This window comes from Rhinolophus hipposideros, assembly GCF_964194185.1.
Source record: "Rhinolophus hipposideros genome assembly, chromosome: 5".
Taxonomy (NCBI): Eukaryota; Metazoa; Chordata; class Mammalia; order Chiroptera; family Rhinolophidae; genus Rhinolophus; species Rhinolophus hipposideros.
The window spans coordinates 31,949,106-31,975,838 of record NC_138051.1 but is presented as its reverse complement, the minus strand read 5'-3'; the positions used below and the strand labels follow the sequence as shown (position 1 = coordinate 31,975,838).

General features: G+C 43.9%; 1 protein-coding gene across 1 annotated transcript in view; it reads right to left on the bottom strand.

Annotated features, from left to right (window-relative positions):
• Window positions 1-26,733, bottom strand: part of LOC308497862 (ryanodine receptor 3) — a gene marked incomplete at its 3' end in the record, with an annotated part of 275,261 nt that overhangs the window by 110,524 nt on the left and 138,004 nt on the right. The window contains exons 20-31 of the mRNA XM_081048956.1: window positions 24,632-24,736; window positions 22,917-23,020; window positions 21,645-21,728; window positions 19,836-19,995; window positions 18,308-18,455; window positions 16,956-17,161; window positions 16,192-16,366; window positions 8,628-8,836; window positions 6,798-6,973; window positions 5,874-5,910; window positions 4,116-4,279; window positions 1,186-1,351 (exon numbers count right to left, since the gene is read on the bottom strand). Coding sequence (XP_080905082.1) covers window positions 1,186-1,351; window positions 4,116-4,279; window positions 5,874-5,910; window positions 6,798-6,973; window positions 8,628-8,836; window positions 16,192-16,366; window positions 16,956-17,161; window positions 18,308-18,455; window positions 19,836-19,995; window positions 21,645-21,728; window positions 22,917-23,020; window positions 24,632-24,736 — 1,734 coding nt within the window. The remainder of the gene's footprint in view (window positions 1-1,185; window positions 1,352-4,115; window positions 4,280-5,873; window positions 5,911-6,797; window positions 6,974-8,627; window positions 8,837-16,191; window positions 16,367-16,955; window positions 17,162-18,307; window positions 18,456-19,835; window positions 19,996-21,644; window positions 21,729-22,916; window positions 23,021-24,631; window positions 24,737-26,733) is intronic.

Here is a 26,733-nt window from a genome sequence, read left to right as displayed (position 1 = left end):
TCTCACCACTCATCATAAAGTCTGTCCATTGTTCCTCAAACATAATACTGTATGCTTCCCGATTTCCTTAATGCTTCCTGTGCCATTCTTTCAACCTAGTATACTCCCGTCTCTCCATGTGGACGAATCCTTTTTTTTTTTTTTCCAGCTTCAAAATCAAGATTTCTCCATCATGAACACTTTCCAGACCACTCTCAATGGAGGAGAGCTCCTCCCTCTCTGAACTTGGATGACACCATCTGTCCACACATACGTGAGACTCTCCACTCTACCCTTGGAGTGTCAAGAAGGTTTAATATAGAAATTTAACTCCTTATTTTAGCTTTTCCCAGGTATGCTTGGTAGAACTCTAGGCTTATAGAACACTAGTAACTGTTAAAGTTAAAAAAAAAATGCTTTTTTTTTTTGGTTAAATAACTTGAGAAGTGCCTGGTTAGGTAGGTTTTTTTCTAAAGTATTTCTCAAAGTTAACGTTTATTGCAAAATTTCAAAAGGAGGATATAATATGTAGCAATTGCCCAAGCTTACCTGGCCATCAAAGATGAAAATCCTGCTTAAAGGAAATCGGGCTTCTCGTGCTTAATGACAGGTAAACCGACATGTGTACAACTGATGGTTTTCCTGAGTAGTTCTATCAGAATTCACAGTCAACGAAATAGGGAAACATTATTTATATAAATGCATAAATGCATATTTATATAAATCCATAGGGAATGAGAATCACCTTTTGCAAAGGGAATACTCCCTGGCAAATTAATCAGTTTTTATGGGTCAATATTTTGAGCATCGATGTTCCTTAAAGCGGGGAATACCTCTGTTCACCTTTTAAACTTTACATCTTCTATAGCGCAGGTAACATAAAAGTTGCACAAGAACCATTTATGGAATAAATGAATAACCTTTTTAGAACTCACCACGGAAAAACTCCTTATCTTCTAGAAAGAGGACCAGCATATCTGATCAACCAATACATATGACATATGCCCCTTCCCCATTTTCCCCCGTTCTGTACCAAAGAGAAGCCACTTTGCTCTTTTGTTTGTTTCCCGAGATGGTTTATGGGCCCCATGGGCTCATCCCCTGCATGCTCTGGTGGGGATGCTGAGTATGGAGAAGAATGAGGGGCAGAGCCCTAGGCACCCAGGCCAGGATCGTCATTGTCTCGGCCCTAAAAACCACCTGTACCTGGTAGCAGGTGCCAAGTTCTCTCCCATTGGCCGAGAACGACAGCATGCCCATCGCCAGATCCACGAGGCAGCCGATCTCCAGGTCCACATTGCTGCGACTTGATCGTTGGGAAGTGGCCACAATGTCCCCACCCCAGACCATGTAGCAGTTGCTGCGCTTTACACTAGGAGACAAAGAGATGAAAGGCACAGAATCAGATTTGGGACTGGGGCAGTTTGCAATCAGGACTCAGGGATGAAATATCCCAGGCTTTGCAGTTTGCCCCCAATATCTTTTCCTCTTAAATGAATTCATTCAGCTTCAACCCAGTTTCCTCAGGCATGAACAACTCAGTTTAGGGATTTGGCAATCTATTGGGCTACTTCGGTCCGAAAAGTGTAACGTTCAGGTATCTATTTCTAGGCTCCTTGTCAGTTCACCCCTCTGAAACAGATAATGGGGACGGTAGTATTCCCACCTTAGAGATGGGCGATGGAGGCACAGAGAGGGTGACCACCGCAGGTGGACTCAGGCATTTGGTATAAGAGGCAGAAACAAAAATCTGTGTTCAGAGTCCTAGTCCAGTGTCAGGACAAAAAGTCTATAAGACACTTGGAAACTCAAAGCCACATTCCTTAGGATGGCAGGCCTGGGCCTGGACAGACTTGCAAAGTAGATGGAGTTGTCGCTGATGGCCCCCCACCTCCCGGACCTACAGTATTCTGCCCTTCCCAGCTCCCTGGAGTTCTGCCCCCCTACATTTTTCACTAACTACCAGCTTGGGTGCCTTTCTCAGCTGACTGTCTACCAACCCTCAGAATGTAAACTCTAGCACAGGTGCCATTATTTAGATTGAAAAGCCAACTGTAATAACCCCAAAGCCTTTAAGGCTCCCAAACCTGATACCTTCATTGTAAGATTTTAAATCCTGGGTGGGCTTTAGAGAAGTGGCACCATGAACCAGGTGATCCCTGAACCCCTTGCAAGGGCTGTGAGCAGGGAGCAGTCAATTGGGTCTCCTCCTAAGTCAGGCCCTGTGGCGTGCCCTCTGAGGTATCCAGTCGCTTGAAGGAATACGAAGTGATCTGTCCCAGGTTAAATGAGAGAGGGACTTTACCTGATACTAGAGCAGCCCCTTTAAACATCGTAAGGTCAATCTAATTTGACCTTGGAAAACCAAGGGTTGATAAGAATTCTCCAAGGTTCTTTCCTGCTCTGGAAGTCTATCGCTTTTCCCTGTGACTGGAAACCCCCTTTGGAAACATATTCACTTCCTGTCCTCCCCTCCTGTCTGGGGCCCCCTCAGGCTGATGCCTCAGTGTGAGTATCCCCAGGCAGGGCCAGCGCAAGCTGCTCCTTGCAAAGAGTGATAGCCGTTGCCAGCTTTCCATAAAGGTTAAATGGCAACCATGTTCCTACTGTTTAGTGATTAGAGTACTAAGTACATTGATGTCTACTACGCACTTCAATTAATAATGTATTAAAGCTGTAGGAGTATGAAGTGTACACGCCTACACTTTGGTCGTATTTTAAAGGGCCTCCAATTGAAATGCCTGAAAATCGATCCTGTATTTATTTTTTGTTATACAAGAAAAAGAAGTAAGAATTACTGGGCACCTACTATGTCCTGGGTCTTATTCTAGGTGCCAATTGTGTCAGTTAATTTTCACAATAAATGCAGTCACTGAGGCTCAGATAAATCAAATAATCTGTCTGGCATGGCACAGCCAGAAATTGGAGAAATCAACTCAGTGGGGATGGGCACGTCTGCCTTTCGTTTTTCTGGTTAAAGAGGAAAGTCTGGAGTGGTCAACTACGGTCATATACTTTGCTTTCCAACCTAAAACAGATGTTGTTTATAGCATCTACTCTGGGTCTCATAACATGACAGACATGCAGTAACAGTAATAATAGCAGTTAATGTTTATTGAGCGCATGGGTTGAGGCACTGTTCTAGGTATTTTTGTGTATTATGTCATTTAATCCTCATAACACTCTATGAAACTGGAACTATTTTTCTCATTTTATAGATGAGGAAATTGAGTCCAGGGAGGTTAAGTGACTGGTCCAAAGTCACACCTCTACTAAGTACTGGAACCCAGTTTAAAATCCTGGCAGTGTACTTCCAGAGTCTGTGCTCTTAACCACCTGCCCACAGTGGTCCCCCTGACATAGCAATTTACCTGACCCCTGGCCTTTGATGAGCCAGTAGCATCTAAAGAGCACTGATTACAAAAACATTCCTGAACTTGTAGGAATAAAGGTCATCTTGAGAAACAACTTATTATATCTCTACACATATCTGCATGGGGAAAAAGTCTGTGAAATGTCAGGTGGAAACAAGGCATGTCTTCTGGGTCACCTCTGGGGTATAGCTGGCCAAGAATTCTTTGTCTGGTGGCAGCACCAATGGACTGGTGGGAGGGCATGGGTACGCCTAAATGTGCTTTCCCTAAAGTTGCCTAACTTCTATTCAGTGGTTATTATTCATGAATTTGTAATGTCTCTTTCATGTTCTTCATGCATTGAGCCATGACAAACTCTTGGGATGTGGAGTTTTGACTTGATCAAGTGTTGTGTGATGTGGTACATCTTTTTATTTCTTCTGAAGTGACTACTTTCAAGCACCCAGGGATCTTTGTCTTATTTGGAAGTTGTAGAAATTGGGGGCTTGCCAGGAAATCATGGAGAAAAGTGTGAGATGGAGTCCAGACCTCCCAATTGTCTGTTTATATCTCCCATCCCTGGGTTGTGTTTTATGTATGTGATGAAATTGCTATTTTCTCTAATAACACTTCTCTTGTCATAGTATCCCCTGACCCTACACCGTTTATTTCCCTTTTTAACAGATTTATTTCCCTTTTTAACAGATGCTGGATGTTTCCTCCTTTGGGGGTGTGGGGATTAGAGAGAAAAAGACTGCTTAAGGGAGTGAGAAGCCCCCTTACCTTTCATGGACACGGCCTCTTTCATCCCCCAGAGTAACAGTCACCGTACAGTTTTTACTCAGGTCAAACTTTTCACTGTATAAGTGATAGTCAGGAGTCACCCATCCAACCCAGACACAGGAGGGGTCCTGTCCAGCAAAGATGCGGATAGCGTAGTAGCACTGCTGAAAAGAGACCACAGAGGAGTGAGTGGCCCCCAGTTAGGGGGTACATGCTCAGGAGGAAGAAATAATGCTACAGCCCACTTGGCCCTTTCTTCTTAAAAAACACATGTGGTTCTAGACGTATATTGCATTGCACTCTAGACTTGGAGGAAGGGCTGACTAGAGACTTTGGCTTCCTCATTTTTCTCTTTACCGTTGTGCTTTAGCCTCCAGAGACACTACCACCCTTCTCAGAAAGTGCTGCTGATGGAAATAAACAGTAGTTTCTCAGAATGACCTGCACAGAACCCTAACCCTCTCCTGGGCCTCAGGGCAGACCTGGGCTGCTGGGGAGAGCTGGGAACTGTCTTGGCCCCCAGAGAGAGAAAGTCGAGGCTCAGAGAACCCCTGCTACACGTTGTACTTCTACAGGAAAGTCCAGGATACTCTTTTTGAAAGTCTTGAAAAAGATGCTGCGAAAGAAAGTCCATATTGTGGCCAAACGTGATTTGTATGGTCACCAGGCTCAACGACAAAGTGTTGAGAATTACAGCAGTTTTTGGCAGGTATCGTTAACAGTTGTGAAATGTATCCCTATGTTATAATACTAACTAAAGCATTAAGGTAAGTGATTGCTTCATTATTTTCTTTATAAAACTGAGCACACTTACTCTTAATGAAATGACTTTTATTTATAGTTGGTCATATATATATATATATATATATATATATATATTTGATTAAAAGATAAAAGGGTTAGCCAGACAAAATGGGGTTTGGACCTTGGCATTGGCAGCTATGAATCGTGTGGCCTTGGACAAGTCATGTGTCCTCTCTGTGCCTCAGAGGGCATGAGATCGTCCGTCTCATGGGGTTGCTGTGGGAACTGAGTGGGCTGTTGACACAATGGGCCTAGCGCAATGCCCTGCACATTCTGATTGTGTGACCACTTCTGCTAGATCTTTTTCCCGATGACAGCTAACCTATGAACTCGGGATTGCAGGATAATTTTATAGAAGAAGTGACATGCACGTCTTCCCAAGAATTTTTTTTTCGGGGGGGGTCAGGTGTTAAAAGAAGAATGTGAAAGAAGAAAAAAGAAGTTAGCAAGTGTTGTTTTCGGACACTGTCTAGCTGTAGAAAAGGGACCAAAAGCAACCTCCATCTTCTGGGCTGGGTCCCTGGCTCCTTCTTCTCATTTGATTGCTTTCAACATTATGCCTGGCACTGCTCAGAGAGAGGGAGAGTTGACTTATGGAAATTCACAGAAAGAAGCAAACAGATGGATTAAATTAAGATCCCACCCTCCCCAAATGATGTTCATTTTAATCAGATAGGCAGTGCTGGGTCCCTGGTGGCAAACGGGCAAAAGTATACAGTGATGTCCAATGAGATGTTCTAGGTAGAGCTTCTGCTTTGTACTGAATATCTGTCGTTTCTTCCTCCATTTGAGAAATGCTGTAGATGAGTTTTGGAAGCATCAAGATGGATATTAAAAGACACAGTAATTGACAATTACAGAGGATCTCTAGATAGGTCTTTGCTGTAAAGGGCATATTACCAAGCACAGCAAAGACTCAAATAATTAAAATCATAACTGAGCACATTTACTTACTGTTGTTGTTTGAGAGAGGATTTCGTGCATCTGTTTCCTGGGGGGAAGATAATCCATGTTTTAGTTGTTAAGCTGTAGAGAGAATCCCACAATTCTGACAGGCAATTGATCTACCTTTAATGATAGAGGTAAGTTTAGGAAACTATTTTCAATATGTGAGTGATTCCAGCTGGTCTTGGGACTTGTTCCTCTGTAAACTGCTACCACCAGCCAGGGCTATGACTTCTAACTCTTGTCCCGCAGCCCAAGTGGTAAGTTCGAGCTGGGGAAGGCTGGGGAGTTGTAATAACATAGGCAGGGATACCTCCGGATACATTCTCCCATTCTCTCAGGCAGCTTTGCTTGTATAAAGCTTGAGAGATAGTGAAACTCTAGAGGAAACCTGGACCAGACAGCTCTAGACAGGCAGACGTACATTAATGATTACAAAAAAGACATTAAAGGAAAGAAAGACAGCAAGGAATATATCCCTTATCAGGAAGGAAGAAGCGACCTTACTCAAGAGTCACACAGCTGCTGGGTTGGACATCAGACATAGTTATGCCAAGAAAGGCAGCATTTGCCTCCAGAAGCTTCAAATTTCACACAAAGGCAACAACAATTGCATCTCCTCCTTGTACTCCAAAAACAGTAATTGTAGGTTGCAAGGAAGCTAGGGATTCAGAGGGCTCAAGAAGAGTAGGAACTTTTCCATGAGATGTCACCCTGTTTAGCCCGATTGGTCCCCTAATTATGCACTGCACAAACACACATGCACATGCATGCACACGTCGGTGTACACATTCATCCTCATTTCTTTACCGGACTGGAAGCAGAGAGAACCCTACCCTCTGAGGTCTCGTTGTGCTGAGGTAGAGTAAGAAACAGACAGACGGAAAGCCAGCTTTACAGCAGACATAATGAACACCTCTGTCTCGCCCTCACCTTTTCTGGAAAGCGTCACTGTCCAGACAGGAGCTGTGGCTGAAGGAAGAGTGGCACTCGACGGGCATGCTCAGCCGGCAGTAGATCATGTTGGCATTGCTATTCTGTGTGCCAAACGTCTTGTGGGTCACCTTGAGGCATGGAGGGCTGTCCATGGTGCCATCGATCCTCACAACCTGGAAACACCATGGGTCCTTACCTGACACCTGAGGGCCTGACCTTGACCCTGATCATCCTTCCCTCAGTGACATTACATATGTCAAGGCTTTTTGCGAACTATAAAAGTTGTCGCCAGTGATGACCAAACCATTGTTATCATCACTTGGACTCTGCCCTATAGAAAATAACAGATCTGCCTCTGGCTAGAGAAATTAGAAATGGAAAGACATGTACACTGGGTTCTCAGCAATGTCAACAGTAGAGAACAAGTAGGTTCAAGACAGGGGGGATATATCTGGATGACGCAGCATGGTGTCCACTGAGGCCTGGGTCCCCACATGAGTCCACTTTGAGGTCTGGGGGCAAGTGGCTAACGAAGAGAATCCTTCCAAAGATTTCCCTTGTCAGCAGGCATGGGAATATCTATGGGGGAGGGAGCCAGAAAGCCCAAAGTTCAAAAGAGAAATCACAGCTCCCTGGGGGGGCTGTGTCGCCCACCAGTGCATTTCCTATCTTTGCCACAGCCACAGCCTGACAGCTGAGGCTTCCCGAGGCCCCTCCAAGTACTGGGGAGATTCCCAGTGGCAGGGCACAAGCATTACAGGGAAAGTGGTTGGAGGAAGAAAGATCAAAACTGGATTTTTAAAGTGTGTGTGGGGGGAAGAAGTCAACTGTAACTTATAATAATTATGTGCATATGATCTAAGCATTTCTCTCTGCATTCTGGAGACTAGTTTTTATCCTGGGGTCTGAGTATGCTTAAATATTTTTGTGTGGTTTGTAGATTTTTCTAAGTGGAGGGTCTCGAGATTCCATCAGCTTGTCAAAGGGGTTCATGATCTCCCAAAGTTTATGAGCCAGCTTTCTGAAGTAATGGTCAGACAGGGGTCAGAAATACAAGTCTCTATTGTGTCAGACTGTGGGGGAAAGCGGGGGTACTAAGAGTTGATGTTTGTGGAGTTTAGATTGGAAGGTGAGTTAAGGGAACTTATAGTCAGGTGAAAGGAAGCCACTAAATCTAATGCTTCGATGGAGTTGGTTTGTCTGACTTTCCATTAGCCTCCCTTCCCCTCTAATACACACCACACAAAAACCACGGTGGGCACGGGCAAAACAGAGGCAAGTAGATGTAGAACCAGAACCCAAATCAGGCTCCTTATAAGCTTTGGCTCCACTCAGCTCCCCCTGCAAGATGGAAGCCATCATAATCAACTATGACACCTCAGCTTAAAATGTTGGAAAAGGTTCTGTAGAAATTAAACAGGGCCTAAAAGACATCAAAATCTGAGCATAGAAGAATCATGTCTAGGACATATAATCTTAAGTATAGGTACTGAACTTTCTTAGGGAAACAACACTTAAGGTCTCTGAATATTGTATTATTATGACTATTGGTACAGGAATGTATAGAGAAGACACAGTGGCCCAAAGTCTTGGGGGCTGATCTGCAAGGTTGTGTCTGAAAGGTGGCTGCCATTTGTAAGATGCCACTAAGCTGCCCCAATTAAGATGTCTGCAACTGCAGCTCTGTGGGCCAGTGAGGAGGTGGCTGGGAAGCAGCCAGAGCCTGACGTTGGTAGGCAGCTGAGTGATGACAGGAGCATTAGTGGCTTATTAGTGCCTTGGCCTACCTGTGCTGCCAGGGCCACCCATGACGACGTGTAAGATTACCTCTATTTGCGGATGATCCTTTGGCACATTTTCAAACGTTGGCAGGCGCTTGCTGAACCACATGGCAACATCTCGGTTCATGTTGACAGCAAAAGGCTCAAAGCCCTCTTGGAGGCCGCACATGGTATAAAACTTGAAGGTACTGGCATCCGTCCCGAGATTCATGCGGCCGATCTGAGACAGTCCCAGAGAGCAGATGGGCACAAAGCCTGCAGAATGGGGAAAGACAGCCCTGCCTCAGCCCGCAGCGCCATCCGGGAAGCTGCGAGGAAGCCAAATCTCTGCTTCCTTAACAGCTTTGAGTTCCGGTCGGAAAGATGGGACACCATCCTTCATCTTTCTTCCTGGCACATAAATTCAACAACAGGAGCCATGTGGAGGCTATGGCTGTACTTGATGTATGAGAAAGAAAAGTAGCTTCGTTCAAAACGATCTGGGGAAAAAAACAATCATCCAGCCAAGATTATTCTTAAGCTGTAAATAATCATCAGTTGGAAAAGTGAAACCAGTAAGAGAAAAAGTGAAATTCTTCATCTGCGCCTTAGTTAAAACTGCTACTGGGCCCTGGGCAATTTTAAATACTGCCCAAAACAACAACAAGAAGCCTAAGAATGACTTGGTGCAAATTGCCTAACTTTTCTAGGTCTCAGCATCTTCCCCAGGGAAATAAGAGCTCTAATGTTTCTTCCCATTTTGAGAGGATGATTTTAAGAAGCTTTAAATGCTAACACTATGACTGATTGTTTACAAAATACCATTTACAAATGCCCATCCTCCTAGCTCACCTACTGTTCTGTTAAACAGGAAGATGCGATTTTTGAGCAGGCCCCATCCAACGTGCCTCACCTCCCTCCTATAGTTTGTCTCTTCAATCTTGCTTCTGTAGCCTTATCATATTAAAAAAAACTGCCATGCAGAACCGACCAAAGCAGATTTTCAAATTGTTTGGTGTTCTTCTTTGTGGGCTATTTATAAATCATAATTGTGGACCAACAAATCAGCAGAGCCGGGAAAGCACTAATTATCCGGGATTTGGGAGGGTGTAGGAGGCTGGGAGGCTCAGAGCACTTGGAAGGGGAGGAAGGGCTCCAAGGCCAGTATCTAAAGCAGAGGTTGGCACCCCAACAAAGAAAACTCGTGTCACTCCTAGGACAGGAGTGTTTATTTAAGGGGTAATGTGAAGGCCAATTTTGGGATAATTGACCTTTAACGGTAAGGTAAGAGTTTCGTTCCTAGAGACCAGAGACAAAACCACTGTTCCCTAGCACCAGTGCTTGTATAGTGCTGTCTAGGCCACAAAGTTTCTATGTAAGCAAGTCACGAAAGTGAAAAGGATCTCTCACAAGCTGAATTGGTTGCTTTCAGAAGCAATGAACTCATTTAGGACACTATGTAATACTGTTGAAGGTAATTTCTAAATAAGAGAGCTTCAGTGCAGTCCTAGCAGAATGAGGGTGCTTTCTATAAAGAGAGCCGCTCTCAGAGCCACTCAGTCCTCAGTAGACGGGTGGCCATGGCCACGGCCCTCGGGAAGGCCGAGCAGACAAGCATCTATTCATGCAACCTCCTGAGCATGGCTGTGCTTGTGCCATTTTTGCACTAGGGATTCTCATATGTGAAATCACCTCTTTTCTATAGACACAGGTTTTCACAAATAAGCAACCTTTGGAAATCTGACTCCCGTGTGAAATTAGGATTGCTTTTTTGGCCAATTTCTTGAGTCCCCTTTGGGACAGAAGGCTCTGCTATGTGCTTGGAGATGTGAAGCAAGGAGAGGAAACTGTCCTGATTCCAAGGAGCTTATAGATATGAAAACGATAAATGGAATATAGAAGAGTGAATGCTGAGCTGTAAAACATTCCAAGACAGTATTTTGGTTTTTGCTAGGGGGTGGCAGGTAACCCCACCAGATCACTACCACTATGGTAGTTTTATCTTGGAGCCATGATCATGAAGCGCTCCAGCCCTGATGTGAGCAGAGACAGGATATTTTAAGAAATCTCTTTCCTTTCTTCTCTATTAACTTGAATGGTGGAATGAGTGAGCAGCAGGTGTAAAAGCCTCAGTGGAGAAACAGGGATGAGGACTTTTGAGTAACTAGGCTCATATGAATAACTTCTAGTCACAGACCTACTGACAATGTAAGATACACGCAGAAGGGAAAAAAGGTAGTATTTGCATGGAGCCTTTTATTCTCAGGGATTTGGGATCTGCCTCATTCCTAAGCTGTCAGCAGAAGGGACAGCACTTTACTGAGGATAAAACAGAGGAGCTAATAGACTTCATCAAGGTCGTGAGAAGGGCAAGTGACAAATTGGAACAAAATTCCACACCCTCTGACTCATAGACCAGCTGCCAGTCAGTGTGCAAGGGTGTGTGTGTGTGTGTGTGTGTGTTACAGTGGATGATGCCACAGATTTAAAGAGCAGTAATGCCCCAGAGCAGAGGGCCACACTCATTCTAAAGTGCTGTCCCTCTAGGATAGAAGCCCTCTCTCTACAGGGGAGAGCTGAACACTGCATGAGAAGTCATGGATGTGAAAGCAACAGAGGGGAAGAGTGTCGGGGACTTCCATGGGGCTAACTGGGTACAGCTGGGACAGCTCTGTAAAACAGTGGCAGAGAAGCTCAATCCAAATCTTAAGTCAGAAAAGAGAAAACCCAAATAGGACTGACAGCAAAGGTAAGTCCTCATAAGGCACTAGCACTTTTGTCCTGGGGAATACTTGATAACTGGATATAATTCATCAGCTCCTTACACCTGGCCTTCGAGGGGCTCCAGATAACGATTTCTCCATTTCTAAAACTTCTTTACTTGAGGCATTAAAACTTCACATAACTTTACAATTCTGTATAATAGATAAGGGATAACAATGACGGTGGTAAAGTACAATGGCTAATATTTATCAAGTACTTTCTACCTCATTATTATTCCCATGTTACAGCTGAGGAAACTGAGGCTTGGCAAGTTGAAAACTTGCTCAAGGTCTCTCACCTAGTAAGCTGCAGAGCCAGCATGTGAACAAGGAAGCCTGAGGAGCAGTCTAGAGCAAGCACTGGGGACTGGGGCCAGGATGCCTGCTTTCTAATTCTTATCCACAATGACTTGCTCGAATTCTTCCTTCTTCACTTTTCAAATGATTTTCCTAAATGTCATATAGTTGACCAGCTTGCCTCTAGATCAGGCAGCTGGAGACCCATGACCGTAAGACCTATGACCAAAGACTCCAGGACACTTAGAGGAAAAGGGCTACCTGTCACAATTGGCCACATGGCTCCCAGAAGTTGATCAGGATAAAAAGTTCCATTTGGTGAGGCCACATGGCAGTACTGTGAGCACTGTTGCTCGTAAATAAGGATTTACACTTTGCTCACAACCCCATTAACCCATAGCTGCAAATGAGACTGGAGAAGGAAGAAGACAGAAAAATAAAGGGAAACAGAAATATCCCTTCCCTACATGCAGCCTAAGAGAAGCAATTCTGCAGACATTTTTGAAGAGGTTTGAGGAGAAAATCTGCAAATGGCATTTACCTGGAACCAAGATGTGCATCGAGTTGTTGATCCGGGAAGGTAATGGCAAGAACAAATGCACTTAAATCCTGTAGGGGACCCAGGTTCTGATAAACTTGGTATCACCAGGCCTCACACCGATTTTGTGATGAGGAAGGGGGATATCCAAGAGGTCACCTTTTCAGGAGCTTGGAAAGAAACCAGTTCTCTAGAAAATCCAAACCATGGGTCTATTTGCAATCCATTTCAAACTGAAGAAACACATGTGAGCAAATCACAACTATGCTTTGGAAGAACAGATCTTGGAGAGAGGTGGTTAGGTGACTGCCTGGGTGTTTCTGACAATCACAATCCAGCAGCGTGTATTTAACCCATTAATTTTCATTGCCTGCTAAGCCTCACAAAGGTAGAGTTCAGAGATAGAACTGAGATCGTTACTAGTCTTGCAGAAAACACAGGAAACAAGAGGCATGTTTCCCCGGCTACAGCCACTTTCTGAAGCATAACACCCATCTGGAGAAAGAATGACAGGGGGACCCTTCGTACCAGTGTGTTTGCATGCAGATGGTAGTGGCACTTCCTGGAAAGTTTCATCTGCTGCCTACAGAAGAGCTGCCAGCAGAGCTGGAGGAGCTGTTAAACTCCAACAGGCCAATGACAGGAAGAGTCCAGGCGTCTGCCCGTGCAGACACCAAAGCTGTGGTAGGAGCAGAATGTCCCTCAGGGGAGTGCCTGGCAGAGAGGCAGAACAGGACAATGGCACTACAGCCTCCTCCAGACATCCCATTCGGAAGTCTCTGGCAGGATGTGCAGGATTTTATCTTCCTTTCCTTTAACTGGAATAAAAGAGAAGACTAATAGCAAAGGTTCTATCGTGGAAGCTTCTGAGCTTCTTGATGCCTTTCGGTGACAACAATGAGAGCTGTAATGGTCCAGGCCAGGGACTGGGATAGGGAACGATGATTAGAAAAATTCTAATGAGACAGAGAAGAGTATTTTGTCTATGATACAGAAGAGAGATAATGTATAAATACCCAGAGAGAAAAACAGCCATGAATTTTAATGCCTGCCCCATTCCTTCTCTCAAAGGACTAAAAACTTCCCATAGCACAACTCCCACTGGGATAATGGCCTGCATCAAACCTGGGAAGTTGGAGACTAGAGCCCAAACACACAGGGGATTTTGCTTTATGGGGGCTACAGCGCACAAAATGTTTTCTTTTCAACAGATGCTCTTCCTAACAGCTCAAGGCAAGAATTGCTGCCTCTTTCCACTTTCCACAGTGAACAGAGAAATGCTACATGGTTGGTTATTCCAGGCCTCTGGGCTACAGTTATTTAAAAAAATGGCATGCACTTCCTTTCAGCTGCCTTCCTGAGCCATCACAGAACTGAAAGAGCTTCCTACTTATCTTGTCTCTGTTACTAAAGTGCTATATGATACTACAGTGTACTGTGCTCGCATAATACAGAAAAATTCTGCTATAAAACAGCTTCCTTGTATAGACTTTGTTATTCTGAAGGTCAAATCATGTCCCTGTACACAAAAAGTGTACATTTTTTTTGTACATTTCTGAGGCATCTCTTCCATTACAATAGAGACAATCTTTAAAAGCAGAGTTATCCTAAAACGTTCCTCTGCTTTAGAGCATTCCTCTGCTCCAACCCTACAACAGCGTCTCCTCCCATCCCAAGTCTTAGAGAGTGAAGTCCAAGGGTGCCTGGCCTACATTAGACAAGAAAAGTATCTTGAATGAAAAGACTGAGTCTTCGTATTTGAGGCTGTAAACTCCATCTTGTCTATCTTTCCAGCTTCGTCTTCCATAAATTCCACATGCAAATTTTCCAATCGGTTCTTGCAGTTTCCTGATTCCACAGCAATATTCTAGTTATATCCTCTGAGGGCAATACCCTTCTGAGGAGCAGACATTTCAGATTCTCTATTTAACATTCACTGCCAATCCCATTCTCATAGGCTTTTAATTCTGTATTTGTCATTTGCCATTTCTAACCCACATTATTAGTTACATTTTCATATTTTCATTTTATTTATTTTTACAACTAGAAAATGCACTCTTTAATACAGCTACTACTTGCAGTTGTATTTACCTATGAACCAGCAGAGTCTCTTGTCTGAATGCAGTTTCTGATTCAGTAGGTCTGGTGGAGCTGATAATCTGCATTTCTAATGAGTAGACCACACTTTGAGTAGCAAGGCTTTGGACTTTGCAAAATCCTCATCATTCTGCCCAACCGACAAGATTCTTCTCTCTTCCTTAGATTGAGACAAAGCCTCACAGGCACATAACCTCTCTGGTTCATGTACAGGACAGCCAGGAAAGAGTCTCCCGTCTTTGGACTCCTACCCTACGGAGCTCGTTTCCTTGGGATGAGCCTGAATCTTCCAGGTTTTCCTTTTCTTTCATGCCTCAAGAAGAGAGCACTGCCTGTAGTGGGGGCTCGGTAAATACCTGTTTCCTAAGAGCAGTGTCAGAAGATGGATCATCTACACTGCCCTCACGTCCACCTATACATTTCCTCTCCTCTGCCGGTGAACCAGCCTGCAAACCTTTCTTTCTGCCGTCAAAATCTTTCCCACGTTTCCCCAAATAGAATTCTCTCTTTAAAACTCTGGTTTTAAACCTTTTCAGAAGGCATTAAAATATGACCCCATTTGGTTTTAGTTATCCTGTCTGTCTAGGAAAATACACTGACTTGCACCCTTTCTATTTCCCCAAATATGCGACTCTCAGAAAAATTGTTAAAGCTTTTTTAGGGTACATTTGGAAATGCATGTTTCAGATAATAGGTATCTGTAAAAAGTGTGAAAGTGATTTATAAAGCTAAAAATATTCTGTAAAAAGGGAATATTTATATTATTACATATACAGTTTTCTGTATATCTGCTGCTCTTTTGCCTATGTCGTTTTATCTCTTTTTCAGATTTCTAGGCAGGGACTGTTTCTTCTCATAAAGCCCAAGAGACTTGGAGCTATCAGGAGCCCCAATCATTTATAGAGAGGGAATGAGATGCAAAGAGGTTAAATCAAGTCCACCCAAGGTGTCGCAGGTTAGGAGGGGCGGAGGTGGGGGGAGAGCCAGGTCTTGCAGAGCAGGTGATGCAGAGCAGCTTCTTTCCCTATAAAGCACCCTGCCTCCTCTTCGGTAACGAAGCAGCAGTGGGTGGCACAGCACAAAGCTCAGCAGTGTGTGCACAGTGGGTATTAAGTCATTGCCACAGAACTTTACATTTGAGAAAGATGTTGGAACTCATGCAGCTTAATCCTCTTCTTCTCTGGTACAGATGAAGACAGTGAAGCCAGAGAAGTCAAGCCAAGACTCTCTGGGAGCCCCACGGCTTGTTAGGAGCGAGTCAGCTGATTCACCGTCCAGTGCTCCTTCTCCTACATGCCAACAACCTTCGCGCACAATGTGGTTCTGTAGACAGGAAACGAGAAGCGCCCACTGCTCCTTTATGTAGCTGGAAGCACTGCTCTGATTGCGGTCTACTCATGGCCATTAATAAGCACAGCTGTGCTTGGGTTTCACAGTGTGTGTGAATTTCAAAACAAATTGTTATTTCATTCAAGCAAGCAGCTAAGTCGAACTTTTGTGTTTCACTAGTTCTCATCAAAGCAACAAGTTCAAGGACACAAACGTGCAGACTGACAATTCAAATCAGAATAAAAGTATAATTCTTTAATTCACCGACTTTTCTATTCTGCCAGGGATGTTAGTTCTTATGCAATTAGCATTTCCTTAGGAAACCTGAGGAAACTTAAACTGCCAAAGTGCAGCACAGGGAGTAAGAGGAGAACTTCTTAATCAATTTATCTGGAAGTTCAGAACTTACATTTATGCTGTACATACCAACGATCCCTATTATTTGTCTTGATTTCTTCAAAAATGATAGTTAAGGGCTAGTCTTCAGCAAAGGCCTGTGCAAAGGACAGTGCACCCTAAATAAGGAAGTAGACAAACTCACCCAGCTCTCCTTGGATTTTCCTCTGACTCATGGAGTTGGAATAGGGGAAGGCGGTAGGTGGACTTACCATTCTCAATTTCGTAATCAGCGAAGGCAAGCTCAGAGCCTTTATTGGTGATCAGCAGCTCCCCGTTCAGTGTGAAGATCATTGAAGCGTCATCCAGATTGATCATACATCCAACCACATCTCCTGGCTGCCAGGTACGTCCAAAATACCCACTTCCTTGATGCCAACACTGGCCCTAGGAAACAAGACCCCAAGGCTTAGAGAATTGGAAGTCCTAGAAGACCCAGACTGCTGGAGAAATGACCAAAGAGCAATTTCTCCTAAATGGTAATGGTACCTGGTTTCTACAGGGCACTCATCTCTCTACCAAGGACAAGTCACAAGGAGGCGTGATCTAACTTATAGATGAATGAAACTGTGATACAGAAGGCTCATCAGAAAAGATGGCCCAAGTCTCCTGATACCTAGTTAGCTATGATAGCAAGCAGGACTTCCACTAGGGCAAAGTGGTAAGACTTCTCCAGATACTGGCTGTATAGTGTTCTGTGAACCTCCTTTGGAGTGGAGGCAATGGGCTTAAGTGCAATGGCCGATACGCAAGTGATTACAGAAAGTACTTGGGTGTACAATCCTCCTCTTCACCAGAGCAAAGAGCAAAGTGACAATCACTAGGTAATGATCATTCAGTGATTTAAATTAGCCAGTGGTGACGGCCACTCATTTTGAAGCCCGAGACCCAGACACTCAGCACTCCCAACTTCCGGGGAAATGTTTGGAGGAAAAAACAAATGGACTGAGGATGTGTGGAAACTGTCGAGACTCACCCTGCTGCCTTCAAACACAAAGGCTTGGTCATCGGCGCCCAGCTCAATGTCAGGCCGACAGCCTGGCCTGGCCCAGCCGACACGCATGTCTCCTTCGGTCACCACCTCAAACTCAAAGTACCACTTTCCAGATCTTACTGCATAAGACCGCTCTACCCGGAAAAATCGAATCTTGTCTATGCTGACTTTCTCCATAGCTGGGTCAGCTATTGAGAGAAGGAAAGAGAGTAGAGCGTGCAGGAGGGAAACAAAGCACACAGACCTTTAATAATTAGGTAGCATTCCTCAACAGAATTTGACGACAAAGATTGATAGATAGATCTCCCACTATCTAATATGACATTCTGTTCACCATATAATAATTATCATTTTTATCATCATATAATAACAATACAAGCTACCATTCACTGAGTAATTACTTTGTAGTAGATCCTTTAGAGACTATACCGTGTTTCCCTGAAAATAAGACCTAGCCGGACAATCAGTTCTAATGTGTCTTTGTGTCTTTTGGAGTAAAAATTAATATAATATAAGACCCAATAATATATTATATTATATTATATTATATTATATTATATTATATTATATTATATTATATTATATTTTATATTATACCCGGTCTTATATTATAGTACAATAAGACTGGGTTTTATATTAATTTTTGCTCCAAAAGACGCATTAGAGCTGATTGTCCAGTTAGGTCTTATTTTCAGGGAAACACGGTATCTCAGTTTTTCCTAGCAACAATACTATGAGGTTGGTAATATTGTCTTCATTTTACAGATGAAGAATTGAGGCTCAGAGAGGTTGAATCACTTGTTCGAGGTCACCGAGCCAATACCAAGGAGAGCAAGGATTTGTCGTACTCTAGATCCATCCAATTAACCACTTGTAATACTGACCCAGCTGGGGTATGGGATAGCAATGACATACTCAACAATTATAAACTGGTGATTTTAATCAGTGTTAGAATTTTATTTAAGGATGAGATTACCTGGTCCAAAAGTAAACTAATGATATTCACATGTTTGGAAAATACAAGAAATGAAGATAACTTGGTTTTGTGACCAAATAAGCTGAAAAGCTCAGCTATGCTGGAGGATAACTTATTCCTTGTAAGATTGGGTTATAGACATGCTTGTCACAGATACATCTGTCAATGAGACTATGTTTTATTATCAAACACAGTTCTCTTCACCTGCCCCCCGATTCTTAAAACACACCATTTAGTTTAATGCTATTCAGCACTAACATAATTTTTAATGGTGCAAGTCAGACCTATCCAATGTTTGCATTTCCTCAGAAGAGGACCTGTTTAGTAAGTTGGGGCCAGAACAATCTCCACTCCTTACCTAGTTCTTGGTCTGATGGCTCGATGTTATAGCCATAACCCACAAACGTCCGAACAGCTTCACGAAGACTGTCCCTGTTGGATTTCTTGGTACGCTCATCCAGTAATGCATATGGCACCAGACGGGGATTTCTTTTGTTCTTCAAATCCTACATGAAGCCAGAGAAAAGAGGTTCTGAGAAAAGACACTTTGCATTTACAAACAGCTTGTCCCACTCACACACTCCTGGGAACAGTCCTGGCTTCCTCATCGGAGTCTACTAGCTCTTCCCCCAGGGCCCTGATATTGAGCAATGTACATACCTGTTTACTACTTCTCTTCAGGAGTAAATGAGTATAAATGGAAAATTTGTTCTAATGTTCAAAGCTAACATTAAAAAACCCACATTTTAATAATGCCAGCCTATGAATAAAATGAAGTGCATAAAATTGGTTGGTAACCTCCATTCCCAAGGCAAGGCAGATGGGGATTCATGTAACAAACCCCTATGGAAGTTGATGCCACAACTTAAGCTTAACACAGAAACATCATAGAGAAACATCAGAAAAGGTGGCAGAGCGATAGTGGGTCCATTTCATTGCAGTAGGCACATATTTGCATTAGAGTCCTCCTGAGTTCCTTAGGGAGGACTAAGAAGGCAATTGCGACAATTGCAGTGATAAGTCATTGTACATAAATATGCCTGACATGCTCTTTGAACCCCCCACTCTCCTCCCTGCCATGGTTTCTGTCGTTGTGGTCTTCTTGGATCCCACACACGTAGGTTCAGAGGCTAAGGTATGAAAGAAAATGTGTGCACCCAGCTACCCCTGAACTTCCCTGACAATAACCCTGGTACTTATCAAGATGAGGGAAGCATTTCAAGAAGAGAGGTTTGTCAGATGGCTTGGAGCTGAACCCTGGCTCTAAACTCCACCTAATTCCTTGTTGTGCTCTGGCTCTTAGGCTGCCTCCTGCTCAACCTAAGTATCTTGGCTGCACAGGAATCTTGGCCTGATGGGCTGAAGTAAGGGGGCACTGGCTTCTTGGAAGACTGGTTTGCCTCTCTCCTGGACTAGCATCCTTGCTTTTCAGTCTCTGGGGTAGATACTTGGGACCATCTCAGAAATACTGCTAAGCTGTGACGCTGATTTGTGTGAGCCTTACCCTGGCCTTGGAGAGTGGCATGAAAACTCGTCTCTCCATAAGGCATGCAGCAAGACAGGGAGGAAATGAGAGCAGATGCAGCCACACACACGGGGCACAGACACAGGGCAACATGACCACAAGTGAACCAGGCTAACGGTGGAAAGGTAAGCCTACCCTTTGCTGCAAAATTGGAATTGTTCCTGAAGTTCATGTGATTGTGACCCTTATGAATGCTGTCCAGTCCCACGAGTCTATAAATAACATATGTGCTGAGGCAGGAGGGACAGAGTGCAAGGACAACCTCCACCTTCCAATCTAACACCCACCAAAGAAAAATGGCATGGTGACGGATGATCATATCTTCTAACTTTTCCAGCAGGCCTGACCCAGCACTTCTCACCTGTTGAATGCCATAGGTCCATCCTTGTTTTATTCTGTCCTTTGCCCAAACATTATGTGCATTTTCTGCCAGTTTATCCACTAAAATTTCCTGAGGAGGTAACAGCTTCACATCAGACAAATCCAAAGGGGCTGGCTTATAGCCATTGGACATCATGTAGCTACAAGTAAATGGGGGAAAAAAAGTATTTTGAACAGATCTGAATGCCTCCCCCATTCCAGATTGTATACCAATAGCACATGGTAAGAACACTATGAAAATGAGGCTATAGTTGGTCACAGGTTGCAGAATGGATAGCTCAGTTCTCTTTGAAGTCCAAGGATGATGCTTCTTACCTACCTACCATCCTTTTCACCAATGTGTGTGACAGATTCAAAGGAGACTGTTGGAGAAAGTGGATGGTCAGTGTAAATCCATCCTTATTTCTAACAAAACACTTGCATGCCCTACAAATAATGGGCACACTTAGTAAGCTATAACATTACCAGAGGCTCCTTCATTCCATTTTAAAAGACAAAAAGGTTCTAATCTTATTGGCAAGGACAGGACGTTGAGCCAAATGGTTTCTTACAAACGAGCAGAGAATTACTGTTCAGTCTTAGAAAGTTAAACCTCTTTACTTTGGGAATCAAAAGAAAAATATCATGGCGTTAGAGAATTTGTGAACTTCACTTGACCTGAGTGTGTCCAGTCCAGGAGTCAGAGCCTCAAATGTTTTTAATGTGGTCGATATTGTGAAGATGGGACAAAGTTCAATACGAGCGCAGGAGGATGCACTGTGTGCATGGAGAGGACCAGGGCACAAAATGGAGTGACTCTCAGGAGAGCAGAAGATCATGGCCATGTGGCAACATGAGTCCAGAGGCCATGGCTCTAGGGCCACTAAATGCCCAGAGCAGGGCTAGAAATTAAATGTGACGACTTGTAGACCAAAGCTCACTCTGTCCAGGAACCTCTAAGCTGAGTGAGATTCAGGGTCTACTGTAGGCATAAGATATTGCCCCTTAGACATCTTCTCGGGATGCCTGTTTTTGGGCAGCGTCCATAGGCATTAACTGCAGAGCACTGACACCCGCAGCTTGGCCAGCAGGGGTACCTCCCACTGCTTGTTCTCAGCTGTGCTGCACTCAGCCGCTGAGAGTGGAGCTTGGAAGCTTGGGAGTTTCACAGGGAAGAAGGAGAAGAGAAGCATGCGATTAACATTGGCACTGCCTTGGCTCGTAACTAATTATGACACTTGTGGGAATGTGTGTGCCCCAAAGGCTGGGACATGTGAGGGAGAGTGTGCACGCAAGCCAGGAGACGCTCCAGTGAGAGCGTATCTGAATGTACCAGCACATGGGACTCTGTGAATGTACGGGTGAGAGAAAGAGTCACACGCGTGCAGATTTAGGGGGCTAAATCACATCTTGGCAGAGACAACCGTTCCCACAATGGAGTTACAAGGCTGGCCCTATACCAGAGGAGAGAATCTTTGCTGTGACTACCAACCATTGTCACGCTCCTGGGCCAACTGCTATTTTTACAGACCAAAGAGAGTGCATCCATCTGAGAGGGCCACACCTTTTGGCTCACAACTAACGATAGTATTGTATGTCGGGACAGAGGGGGAAGCCGGCGAACACTTGCCGTCAGCAGGCTTTGGTCTGGGGGCCTCCGTGCAGTCTCCGTGGCTGGAGGAGCCATCCTGAGCTGGTGCTAGCAAGCACCGGGGGCTGCCACCTGCCTTCATGCATGGGCTCCCGTTCTCCCAGTTTGAAAATTCAAACTGAAGCATTCAAGTCGTGAACCATTAAAGAAATCACTTACTTTTTGGACAGTTTGACCTTCTTGAGAGTCTCTTCAGCAGCTAGATTAACATGAGCAATGTGGCACCCCAAGGCCAGGAGGGTCCTGTGACGTAACAGAGGGAAAGGTAAAGGACAGTAAGAACCCTGCCCCGCATCTGAGCTGATAACAGCAGACAACAGTCATTTATTTAGACCACGGGGCCACCATGCTTTTTCTGTAAAGGGCCAGAATGTAAATGTTTATGCTTCGTGGACCATATGCCTTTCACAACTACGGAGCTCTGCCATTATAGAGTGAAAGCAGCCAAACACAACATGCAAACCAATGAGCTTGGCTCTGTTACAGTAAAACTTCATTTACAAAAATAGGTGGCTGGTCAGATTCGCCCATGAGCGATAGTTTGCCAGCTCCAGATTTAGACGATAGCAAGCATAAAAATATAAAAAAAGAAGCTCATTAATAGCCCCACTTAGGGACATTTTTGAATTTGCATTAGGATTGTATCCTGCTTCTCTGATTCCAGGGAACAGACAGGATCCTCATAGCAAATCCACAGGTCAGCACATATTTACTGTGTGCTCCCTGTATGCACAGGTGCTTGACACTGTGAGATATCAGAGCTGCACCCTCAAGAGACTTCAGGGTCATTGAAGACATCACACGTGTGTGCCTGAGAAGGGCATCGTGATGGAGCATCGTCATGCCAACAAAACCAGTGTTAACATGTTCTACACTGATAACCAGAGAACAGAAATACAACACAGAGAGAACAGGCAACAAGCACAAAAGGAATTCAAGATGGGAGATACCAACTTGGGCTAAAATCATTATAGTCTGAATTAGGCTTTTCACCTTGGGTGGGGTCACGGAGAAACTAAAAGCTGTTTCTAAATTGAATTTCAGTGAATCAAACTGTGTTTTCCCATTGATTTTTAGAATGCTTTATCTTTGGTTCTTGATTTAACCTGAACTACAAGAGGCAGTGGATCCTCTGATTCTAAGTTTCTCTTCTTTTTTTCTGCCTCCATTTCCCCGTCCCTGGCAACAAGCAAACAGCCTCTAAAGAAATATATATGCTAAATAACAATCAATGTTATTCAATCATATTTATTCATTTTATAACAATCATAGTTATTCACTATGCCAAATCCTTTTGTGGCATGAATAATCACCCCCTAATTTATCAGAATGGATCATGTTTTCCAGGCAAGAGACATATCTTTGCAGTTTAGTTACAAGGTATTAAATCATCCAAGCATTCGTCCAAATTCAGCTCAATTAAATACTCACTTTAAGGTTTCAGTTGACATTTGTAGGTTATAATTCTTCTCGGTTTCGGGCAGCTTTGAAAATTCCACAAGGCAGGGGTGTTGTCTTTTATTGTCATCCCGTATCTAGGTGACAACATAAAGAGTGTAATTTAAGCATGACAGCTGGCACTGCTGCAGAAAACAGGAAAGGACACACTTTGAAACATAGCCCAGACAATCTAGATCAAGCAAGACAAAGACGGCCATTTGCTGATAGGCAAATAGATGATCTTCTCTCTAGTAAGTGATATATACAGTCCCCAAGTTGCCAGTGCCTGGTGCTTCTGTGGATTTGTTTCTAGTCAGGTGCCTGCATTCAGAACATACTTTCCCAAGAAGCAATTTTACACGTGGTAGCTGCTCCTGCCTGCCCCAAATTCATGGAACCATAATGCTACTGAATGGTAGTATTTTCCAGAATAGAAAGGACTACGGAATCTGGATCAATGCTGTCCACGAGAAATATAAAGTCCATCACACATGTAAACCACATTGGCCATTTCAGAGTTTCTAGTAGCCATATTAGGAAAGCAAAAAGAAAGAGGTGAAATGAATTTGAACAGTGTTATTTTATTTAACCCAATATAACAAAAATATTACCATTGTAGTGATTAATACAAGACATAATTTATTAGACATTTTATACTCTTTTTTATAGTAAGTCTTCAAAATCTGGTGTGCACATCTCAATTCAGACCAGTCCCATTTCAAGTACTCAGTAACCACCTGTGGCTCATGGCTGCCGTACTAGACAACACAGATCCAGACATTCGTTCATTCATTCAACAAATATTTGCTGAGTATCTACTACGCGGTAGGCACTGAGCTAGACATTAGGAGTTCGGAGGTGAGCTGGAATAGCTTCGGCCTCAAAAAGTATACAGGCTAATGGGGGCAGGGAACAATAACAAATGAATCATAGAAATAAAGGTAAAATTGCAATTGTGCTTAGTTCTCCAAAGGAGAGGTTGGTGGTGTTATAAAAGCATACAACAGAGAGGTGGTCAGATTTAAGGAGAGTATTTCATGGTAACTCTGTCAATACAGACGTGTTAGAGTGCAGGAACCCTTTCAGTCACTAAGCTGGACCGTGCATAATTTGAGAGTGTCAGGGTCATAAGAGGCTTCAGGACTCACCTATCCTTCTGCCTTCGGATATGACCTTACACAAATCACAGAACAAAGGCAATTTACAGCCTCTCTGAAAAATGCTTTCTAGTGAAAGAGATTCCTTAACCTCCCCTGAGTGTCCATTAATCTTAGTGATACGTCTGAAAAATCATGTTAAACAAAGTCTGATTCAAAACAAGACATCAGCCTCTTTTCAGCAGCCGTGCAGCGAGGACAACTGTTTCTGAAAGGAAAGGGGGCCGTGAGGGTTTTAAAGCAGGGGCTGAGGAACGACCACCCTCAATATTCCCTGAACAAAGGAAACCCCAGCATATGGAAGTAAGAAGGGACTAAATTGATTCCTAGGTCTGTCTGTGTAGAGCTGGTCTTCTTGGCATTCCTGAAGGCACTAGAACAACAACCGAGCAAGCCTGCTGTGAATGCAGCGGAAGCTAGACAGGTGGCAGTCAGAAGGAGTGAGTTTTGGCTCATAAGGTTCCCCTCCTCATTCAAGTCTTTGGAGAACTCTTCCAGGAAACAAGGCAACGCAACCCTCCACATCGGCCTGGCCAGTGAAACACATACCTTGCCAAAAGTCCAGCCAAGCTCTATTTTATTCATTCCCCAGAGCTCGTGGATGTTTTCGGCCAGTCTGTCTCGGATCTTCTCTAGGTGAGATGGCAAAACAACCTACAAAGAAAAGGAACAAGTGGGAAGTCAGAACCACAAGAGCCAATTGTACTGCAATCTACCATAAAATCTATATGGATCGGGTGCCCCATTGAATTCACTCCACATCACCCAGAAGGAGCTGCTTCCAGAGATTCTCTCCTCTCTGGACTTCCTCGCTGCCTGCCCTCTCTCAGTCTTCTTTGCAGATATGCATGTTCTTCACATGTGAATGCTTCCCTGGGCCTATCCCCCCTCTTTCCATGCTCTCTCCTTGGGAGATCTCACCCATCCATAGATGGTCACTCCAAAGTAAGTACATCTCTAGCTGTGGTCTCTCCTGAAGTTCAGACTCATGGTTCCAACTGCCTACAGGATTTTCCCACCAAAGTGAACTCAGTGTGTTATTCAATGATAAATTCATTATCTTTCCTTTAAAGTCTTTCTCTCTTCCTGTTTTTCTTTTCTTTTTTTGTTGAATGGCTCCATCATTGCTTCAAATCTGTAAGTCACCCTAGTGCCTTCCCTTTTGGTATTACCCCCCACACCCTGATTTGCACATCAGAGGAACCAGTGAAAGGAAAAAATGTGGAAAGGGGCTGGCACAAATAACCCAAATTACAATTTCAGTGAGCTCAGTTGGTGACTAGTGGGACAGAGTAACACTTGCTTGATAACTGCCTCCTGGGTATCTGGGGGCTGGGCTGCTCAGAGCTGGGCTCCTTTCTCTCCAGCACAGCCCGGGGAGCAGGGATGGGATTGGCGTATGGGGGGGTGTGGTTCAAGCACTGAGCACTGCTAGTGTGTAAGAACAGAGCTCCAGTGAGCGATACCTAATGTACAAACTGGTGGATACGCTCCAGGCAGCATGGAGTTGATTCTGTATCAGCATCTGATTTTTAAAACTCCTCCTTGGACAATAATTTCCCAGCATATTATAGATTCTAAAATATTACAAGGTCTCATTGAAGATAATACATTGTACTTTTCCAATGAGAACTTCCCCATTATTTGATTTTTCCAGCAACACTTCCCTAGCTCCAGTATCCACATCAGTTTAGCTTTGGGTCCAGACAGCTACGTTCTTCTGGCTTGTGGATTTATCGCCACTCTGATTTCCAAATATTCAGTTCTGCATGTTTAGAAACTCTTGTCACTCTTTGCTCAAGCCTTCCTTTCATCCCTCATCAAAACTTCCCTTCATCTTTGGAACTCTCTTAGAGGCCCCTTTCTCCCGGGAAGCCTCTTCTGAGTGACGTATACTTTTATGACGACTCAGTGGGGAGGGCAGCGTGAAGAAGCAGGAATCACGCTTCTGTTCATGTTCTCTCCCTGCTTGGACCCTAGCAGCCTGTGTCCATGAAAAAGCTAATTGAATTCTTTGTCCCTCCGGCTTCTTATCTAGAATGCACTACCGATTCCTAGGATGACCTCTGGCTCACAAACTTCTCCCCAGTTTCCTATTGAAATTCTCAGCTCCAACTACTTTCTAGGGGCTATACTAGGCTCTATGAGGCAGGCAGAGAAATGCTGCAGTTTCTATTCCATGGGACTTCACCAGCATGAACCGCTGGAGGTAAGAAGTAAATTTATGAACATGCACACACAGGTGAATGTAACACAATATTCACAAATACGAATATTGTGGCAAAATGCATGCTCGAGACCATCTACAGGCTAAAAGACTCATATTCCCATCAACTATGAACCCAAGTGCCTCAGAGACAAAGTCCCTTTTCCTTTATTTCTCTAACATCTTGAATAACAATTTGAGTAGCACTAGTGTGTAGGAAATACTGAAAGCTGTTGTATGCCCCTCACCATAACCATGTGAATGTGTCTCTCCCAAACTGAAGACTGGAAAGGGGAAAAAAAAACGTTCATTTATCAGCACTTTCAAAGTCCTCCTCGCTATTCCATTTCTTTCTGTTTTACTTCCAACTCTTTTCAGAAATGCTCCTTCTCCAGTCACATGGGAATAGTCATTATCACCTGTACCTAGTTCTTGTTTTTACTTC